The 8,975-nt window shown below is 36.7% G+C and overlaps 1 protein-coding gene across 2 annotated transcripts in view; it reads right to left on the minus strand.

Annotated features, from left to right (window-relative positions):
* IQCK (IQ motif containing K) overlaps positions 1-8,975 on the minus strand; it is a 99,912-nt gene that overhangs the window by 90,795 nt on the left and 142 nt on the right. For both annotated transcript variants that reach the window (XM_050968750.1, XM_050968751.1), the window contains exons 2-4: positions 6,345-6,400; positions 4,842-4,980; positions 157-254 (exon numbers count right to left, since the gene is read on the minus strand). In XM_050968750.1, the coding sequence (XP_050824707.1) occupies positions 157-254; positions 4,842-4,980; positions 6,345-6,400 (293 nt within the window). The remainder of the gene's footprint in view (positions 1-156; positions 255-4,841; positions 4,981-6,344; positions 6,401-8,975) is intronic.

Raw genomic sequence — 8,975 nt, forward strand, 5'->3', positions numbered from 1 at the left:
GAAGTACACTACTCAAAACTAACTCAGTTTAAAAATGACATACAATACATTATTTTATTATAGTCAGTTTGTAAAAGACAGAATAATAAAATGTAGATAGTGGATTAAAAAAACCTTTAGAATCCTGAAACAGCATCTTGAAAACTAAGAACTGACCTCAAAACACTTTTCCTTCTTTGCTTGATGCAGAAGTTCTGCCATTCCCGGCAGAAGTATTGGAAATATGTAATATTCCAAATATTCTCGAGGAGAACCTGGACAAAACAATATATTTTTTTTCATTAACAGATTGAATTTAGTCTGTAGAAAGAGGAACATTAATCTGAAATAAATCAAATTGCCTTAATTTTAATTGGTTTCATCTCATCTTGTTCTAAAACACAGATTCTTTCAATTTAGATAGTCTCAGATTTCATTCTGCTTAAGTCACAAAGAATACATCAACTTGAATAAGTTTCAAACTGAGCGCTTTCTCCTCCCCACACCGTGAAGGATATACACCCATTATTGGTTTGCTTTTCCTTAGAACTGGAGTAACATTAGTCAGTCACAAAATTCAACTCCTAGGCATCAGGAGAAGGGCCAGATCTCCTTTTCACAGGCTTTGCCATCATGAATAAACCTCTCAAGGAACAACAGAAACAAACAAAATTGTCATCAGAGCTCGATCAATGTATGGCTCCTGATCTGCCAACAAAAAGAACTGCTAGGTGATCTGATGTTTTGTTTTTCACCTAGATTGCCAGTCCTGTGGCCTTAGAAGAGAGAGACTGAAATGGGATTTGGACTTTGATTTCCAGCTTGGCAGATATAACACTTAACTTTAGACAACAAAGCCAGTTCATGGTTGTGCTCCTTGAAACAGAAGGTATATGCATGTTTAAATATAGGGGAGAATTTTAAGAGTGAAATTTTCAAAAGCACGCAGTGTTGATCTAACTCTGCTCTTAGTGAAATCAATGGTAAAGATCCCATTAACTTCAATAAGCACAGAGTTAGGCCCATGACAGGTACTTTTGAAAATACAAGCTTCAATCTTTAAGGTGAAAATAAAATTAACTCAAAAGACCAAAATTACAACATGATTACCTTTCAAATTACATGGTCCAGTGTATGTAAATGCATAGAGATTTGTTTTAATCAGGCGAATTTCTGCCCTGGATTAATCTGGATTTATGCCACTGTAATTCCATCACCTTCATTGGAGTTACTCCAGATTTACACTGGTTTAGCCAAGAGCAGAATATGATCCATTTTTTCTTCTGACTTTTATGATCTCAAAGTTAGATAAATTAAATCAAACCAAGAAAGCCATTTCTAAGAAGCATTTCAGTACAATGTATGTAACTAATTTCACACACAAAAAATTCTGATTAACTACATAACAACTAAACAAGTTTTACTCTTATCCATGCCATGTGTGATAGTAATATTTATTTTAATAATTTAAGTGTGTCCTGTTTGTTTAGCTATGGTGGTGTTAATAGTCTTAATTGGCTGCATATTTTATGGACAAACTAGACACAAATTGGGTACCTTGTATGCCCATCTTGGAAATGGAACCAAATACATTCCAAATTCCAAAGGCTAGAATTTTTAGTGTGCCTAAGGCATTTTGTGTCCAAACGACACTGAGTTTCAATGAGATTTGGGCATTTAACTCTTTTGCTTCTTTGAAAATCGTAATCTAGACACCGAAGTCACCGAGAAAAGTGAACTCTTTTCAAGATTCAAATTTGTCTGTACTAAAGACCTTAAGAAGAAATATTATGGAGCACTGTACATTATAAAATAAATTTATATCAGGTGTGGAACAATTTTTATTAGTCATCAAATCAGAGGGATTCAGAAATCAGCACAGAACTTTTTTGGGGGGTGGGGGAAGTAAGGTGACCAGATAGCAAATATGAAAAATCGGGACGGGGGCGGGGGGTAATAGGCACCTATATAAGAAAAAGACCCCAAAATCGGGACTGTCCCTATAAAATTGGGCCATCTGGTCACCCTGGAGGTGCCCTAACCAGCTGAAGTGCTGTCCTCAAGCAAGATTCTCAGCTGCTGTTGCAGTAAATATTCCTGTCTCAATGTGGCAAATACAGATTAATTATTAAAAGGGTGGTCTCCTGGCAATGTATATCTGGAGCAAAGGCTTTGTTAATTGCTTCACATCCTTAATCCAGTTCAGACACCGCTTGAAAATGTTCCTAATTAGAAGGGCATCCTATATAAAAGCCTATGATATTACTGTTTCTCACTGCCAGCAATGGAAAACAATGAAGAGAAGAAAGAGAAGAAACAGAGAAAAGGAGGTGAAGAAAGATGATGAGTTGAAAGACAATATAAAGGCTAAAGTGCAGAACATCCAAAGGAAAACATTGTTACAGGTTCTATGCGAAATTCAGAAAGTTGAAACCAGACTAATAAAAATGGAAGAAGAAAGATTCAGAGTCTGAAAACAGATGGAAAATAAACTGATGGGCAAAGGACTATATTTTGAAAGGAATTTTCAGACTCAACTATATAGTTATCATACTGAAACTAATTTGACCTTAAGATTAGAAGGGAAAAATACTTGCCTTTCTTCTGTTGTAATTAGAGCTGTCAATTAATCGCAGTTAACTCAAAAACATTAATCACGATTAATTGCAGTTTTAACTGTGCTGTTAAACAGAATGCCAATTGAAATTTATTAATTTTTTTTGATATTTTCCTAAATTTTCAAATATATTAATTTCAAATACAACACAGTATACAAAGTAGAGAGCGCTCACTTTATAGTGTTATTTTTTTCTTATAAATATTTGCACTGTAAAAATGATAAAAGAAATAGTATTTTTCAGTTCACCTCATACAAGTACTTTATGGTGAAAGTGCAACTTACAAATGTAGAGTTTTTTGTTATGTAACTGTACTCAAAAACTAAATATAAAACTTCAGAGCCCACAAAGCCACTCAGTTCTACTCCTTGTTCAGCCAATCTCTAAGACAAACAAGTTTGTTTACATTTATGGGAGATACTGCTGCCTGCTTCTTATTTACAATGTCACCTGAAAGTGAGAACAGGCGTTCTCATTGCAATGCTGGGTACAAAAGTGCCAAATATTTACGTGTCAGATGTGCTAAACATTCGTATGTCTCTTCATGCTTCGGCCACGCTTCCATGCTGATAATGCTCATTTAAAAAATGTGTTAATTAAATTTGTGACTGAACTCACTGGGGGAGAACTATATGTCTCTTGTTCTGTTTTACCCGCATTCTGCCATACATTTCATGTTATAGCAGTCTCGGATGATGACACAGCATGTTTCTTTTAAGAACACTTTCACAGCAGATTTGTCTAAACACAAAGAAGGTGCCAATGTGAGATTTCTAAAGATACCTACATCACTCGACCCAAAGTTTAAGAAACTGAAGTGTTGTCCAAAAACCTGAGAAGGATGAGGTGTAGACTGAGCATGCTTTTAGAAGTCTTAAAAGAACAACATTCTGATGCGGAAACTACAGAACCTGAACCACCAAAAAAGAAAATCAATCTTCTGCTGATAGCATCTGACTCAGATGATGAAAATGAAAATGCGTCAGTCTGCATTGCTTTGGATTGCTTTGGTTATTGAGCAGAACCCGTTATCAGCATGGACTCATGTCCTCTGGAATGATGATTGAAGCATGAAGGGACATATGAATCTTTAGTGCATCTGGCACATAAATATCTTGCAATGCCGGCTACAACAATACCACGAGAATGCCTGTTCTCACTTTCAGGTGATATTGTAAACAAGAAGCAGGCAGCGTTATCTCCTGCAAATGTAAACAAACTTGTTCAGCCAATCGCTCAGATGAACAAGAAGTAGGACTGAGTAGACTTGTAGGCGCTAAAGTTTACATGGTTTTGTTTTTGAATGTAGTTATTTTTTGTACATAATTCTACATTTGTAAGCTAAACTTTCATGATAAAGAGATTGCACTACAGTACTTGTATGAGGTGAACTGAAAAATACCATGACTTGTTTTTTACAGTGCAACTATTTGTAATCAAAAATATAAAGTGAGCACTATACACTTTGTAGTCTGTGTTGTAACTGAAATCAATATTTGAAAATGTAGAAAATATCCAAAACTATTTAAATAAATGGTATTCTATTATTGTTTAACAGTGCAATTAACTGCGTGACAGCCGTAGTTGTAATATAAACAGATGAATAAAAAGTCACTATTCAGGGTTGGAAAACTGTCCTCAATAGATTTGTACAACTATACATTAAACCCTTAATCCTACAAATAAATGCATTGTTATAGATTTCTAATGCCTGCAGAGTATATCAATATGACTCTGCAAGGACACATGGGCCCAAAGTGGGGTATGTGTTTGAAGTACTGGGGACTACTCATGAGAATCTCAAATAAAAAAAAGAAGTGTGGAAATTCTTAATTTATACTTTTAAATAATCACAGCAGGATGTACCCTAATATGCTAGTATGCGCACTCTCTCAAAGGTAGGATATCTTGTCAGGATAGCCCAACATACTGTGGGACATGTCTTATTTCAGATCTTCTGCGCAGAAACTTGCTAGAACATACAAAGTGATATGGAAGGCAGTGTACATGCTAAATTATTTTTTGGCCCAGGAGGACCCCTTTCATATAAATCCAGACATTCTTTTTCAGGTCTTTGTCTACGGTCAGTAATATTAGCCATATATAGCTCTATCCCACCTTGATGTACTGTATCAAGAGACCATATCCTCTGTACCATGCATAGGCTGCCTGTACTCACAAGACCTTCTTTACATCCTTTCTGTTCCTTATCAACTAAATATATTCTTTCAGACCATTACTTACATGTTTTTGGATTAGGTGTTGCTAGAAGCGGTGCGAGTGTGGGTAAGGAAGATATTTTCTGGGCAATGGAACATTCAGTAGAAGCGAAGTATAATTGTTTTGTATGTAAAGGCTGCAAAATTCCTGTATCCAAAGAAACCTGTTAAAAATAAACATACTTGACAAATATCTCATCCAGATTGTTTTCCCTTCATAATTATATTTCAGGTAAATTGACTGTGAGAGGAAATACAAGTTTTGTAAAAAAAGGAATTTACAAAAAGTAAAATATTAACTGATTTCAATATTTGGGCTGGACAGTTTCTATCTTTATGAATACTTTAAACGGAGAGAGAATTCTGTTGAGGGGAGAGGAAGCTAGACTCCAGTGCACTAATAATATCCAAATGTAGGAGGCTATGCATATGAAAGGCTAGGACAGTTGTCTTAAAAAGGGCACTGTCAAGGGATTTTCACAATTCAAAAATGCATTTTACTCACTGTCAATAAATAATACCCCTCTGGAAACTAAAATTGAAATATTTTCCTTACTAACACTTTTTCCATTCAATTGCTTGCATACACTACTTGCCTTTGTATTCTGAAATTCTTTTTGTTGTTTAAGAAACAAAAAACACAAATACTGTACAGTAACATGTTAAACATAAACAATAAAGGGAAAGTTTTAAAAAAGAGAATAAGTTAAAAAAACTTTCTGTGCTTGTTTCATTTAAATTAAGACAGTTAAATGCAGCATTTTTCTTCTGCATAGTAAAGTTTCAAAGCTGTATTAAGTCAATGTTCAGCTGTAAACTTTTGAAAGAACAACCATAACGCTTTGTTCAGAGTTACAAGCTTTGTAGACTTCTGAACAACCTCCATTCCCAAGCTGTTCGTAACTCTGAGGTTCTATGGTAGCAGGCCTGAATCTGGTCCACTTTTTGTAACTTTTTTTTTTTAAATATGGAAGGAGGAGAAAAAAAAAGACAGCTTCCCAAACTGAGGGATTCAGCACAAAGTATATGAAATTCCAAACTCACCACCCGGTGATGCACCAACAATAAATGTGAGGATGTGTGTCTTTGCAATAGCAAGAGTTTGAGAATGGCACACGTGTGAAAACAGAGCATCCGTCTTCTACTCTGCCTACTAGCCTCATTCTTGAGATCAGGGAGAGTATTGAAATATGCAGGAATCCAGTGAACTAGATGCTTGCGTATTTCAATATCCTGCCTATTTATAAGAAGGAAGCAGACAGGCAGAGCAGAGGGACAGCGCAATGTGCAAACCAAAACACAGCTGGTAATCTAAATTTAGGTATAGCAGCCTTACCAAAATATCTTTAAAGAACAGCAGTGATTTCTGGAATATTGCATTTGACACTTAAGAAAAATTTGAAATACATAGTCACACATTCATTGAATGAATCTGGAGATATTTTTGATACCTAATCTTCCCCTTTAGAAATAGAGTCACCTTTTCAGACATACCATGTACAGATTTTTTTGCTTAAACTGTACTCACAGAATCTTGTTTTGATTCAGGACTATACGGAAATGGAGGCTGCTCTGCTTCGTACTCTAAAAGTAGACAAAACCCAGCATCACACCAAATGTCAAAAGGACTTTATCTTTATAACTATTTTTCTGAAAACATACAAACAAATATTACTTATTAAAAGCTACTTTCATGTGTAGAAATTATAAACTATGTATGATAAGCAAATACTGAACACAAAATCTAAGTTATTAAAATGAGAGAACTTCTGAGTCACTTGTCCTGGAGAATCAAGGTCAATATTTTTAGTGCTATAGGAAGCCTTTCTTGAAAATAGGCTTTTTGTATTAAGTAAGCAACGTGGCATAGTTTAAGACTATAAAATGTTTGTTAAATAAAATGAGGATGCTTGCATGAAATTAATAATCCTTTTCACTTATATGCAATAGTGCTTTTCAAATGAGGCTCTTTATACAGGGGGTCCCCATTATACATCTCCCTCTTATCAGTCGCTTTGCGTAACAGTTGCTTATCAATGGGGGAACATGTTCCAATTCACACTGGTCCCAATCCGCATATCTGTCGCTTCACTTTTTGCGTGGTTTTCTTTGGGTGCTTCCCCCAGCGTTCAAGAGGCGCTGGAAAGGAGGGAGATGGGGAACATTCGAAGGAGGGGGTGTAACTAGGCGGGAAGAGGCAGGGTGGAAGTAGAGGGGAGACAGGAAGAGGCAGAGGGCAGGCCATTATTTCTTATGGGGAAAAATTCCCCAGTATCTGTCATTTCAGTATCTGTTGCCCTTTACAAGATCTCAACCCCAACATATACTGGGGACCCCCTGTAAACAATTAAACTCCTGTGAGATAGCTAACTATTATCATCTACAGTTTATAAAGGAAAACATGGAAGTGCAGAGAGATTGTGTGACCTTTGCAAACTATTCAGTGAATCAGCAAAAAACAGAACCCAGGCGTCCTGAATCCTGGCCATATGTGCTGACCATTAGACAACAGTTCCACCTACCCCAAGTGCAAAATGTTCCTAATACATATTAAAGGCAGAAACCCACTCAGGTGTTCTGCTCTCACTATATGTACAGATCTCCTACTGATGTCAATGATAGATTTGCAAAGGTATGGGGCTGGACCCAACTCCCACTGAAATAAAACTGAATACTTCAGTTAACTTCATTGATCTTGGATCTGCCACAAGGAGAGCAACAGAGTGCAGTTAAGATCCACCAAGAAGAAATTTTGCTCCTTATGAAATTAAATTTGAAAATAAAGAATAAAGGGCCACAATAAGGGATTTCAATGGTTCTCTAACTATGAAGTTCTGACAAATCTCAGGATCTCTATATATGAACCATCCAAATCTTTCCACAAATTTATTTTATTCATACAGTAGGAATATATGGATCTGAGAAGCAAAACTGAAATCTTACAGAATATTATCTTAATAAAATATTTGGCATTATATCTCCAGTACCTAAGTTTACACTACAATTGTAAATACATGGCACGGAATCTTGACATTAAAACTAATGCTTAAGCAGTTAGTCAACATCACCAGAAACCCAAAATGGAATTATAGACTTAAACCCTGATCCAGCACTCTTTAGGAACTAACTTCGAAGGCGATTATGGGAAGAAGCTGCAGTCTTCTCTCACACTACACAATTCAGGATGAGGACCTTAGATGCAAAACATGCCTGCAGCCACTCAACCTACCATTTTTATAGTCATGTGCCTTAACTGGCATTATGGCCTCCATCAATGGTATACACCCACTGATTCAGTCAAGTTAGGGTAGGTGGCATTTTATTCTAGGATTAAAAATGGCCATTTCATATACAGCATTTATCACACTGTGCAGCACTATAAATACTAAATAAATAAATAGATAGCTTTAGGTACAATCAAATGACTGGTGGTGTGGGCTCCTCAACTTCCTGAATATTCCTAGTGGCCACAGCTGCTGCTGCAGAGGCTGGGGAATGACCAAGACAAAGGCTTCTATTGTTGAAATTGAAAACAAGGCTTATTAATTTTGTGTTAATTAAACTTGCAATATCACTGCCTATCTGCTTTTATGAGGCAATAAACTGATTCCCTTGTGATAAACCAGAAGGCTGGATTCAACTGGGAAGCAGATTACTCTGACACAAAAGGCAATGACATTAGCACTTCATTATGGGTGTAATAAATTGGACACCTTCACCAGCGCATGATACAAGGCTATATTTCTAATCGCAGTGCCTGGTGACAATTTAAATCACAAGATCAATATTTATTAAATATATTTGAACCTTTTGTCCTGCATCTGTGAACCATGTGTTTTTTTAGACTTCTGAACCAGCTGCAGTGTTTTGTCTGCAGAGCTGGGTCAATCTAATGTTTATATTTCAAAGGGACACCCCAATGTCCAGTTCTTTGCAACCCTGAGCCAGATTCTCCCCAGGAGAAGGATCTGAACGCAAAAAACCAGGAGCGAGGCAGTTTCAATGGCTGAAATTGACAGACAAAAACCTCCGGCCCCAGAGGGAGAGAAACTGACTTACAATGAACCCGCATCCCGAGCTCGGAGCAGCTCTGAAGGGGGGAGTCCCCCCCGCCCAGTGAGGGAGGCTTGGGGGAGTCTCCACTTATCCCCCGGGGGGA

Source organism: Gopherus flavomarginatus, chromosome 9 (assembly GCF_025201925.1).
Source record: "Gopherus flavomarginatus isolate rGopFla2 chromosome 9, rGopFla2.mat.asm, whole genome shotgun sequence".
Classification (NCBI taxonomy): domain Eukaryota; kingdom Metazoa; phylum Chordata; order Testudines; family Testudinidae; genus Gopherus; species Gopherus flavomarginatus.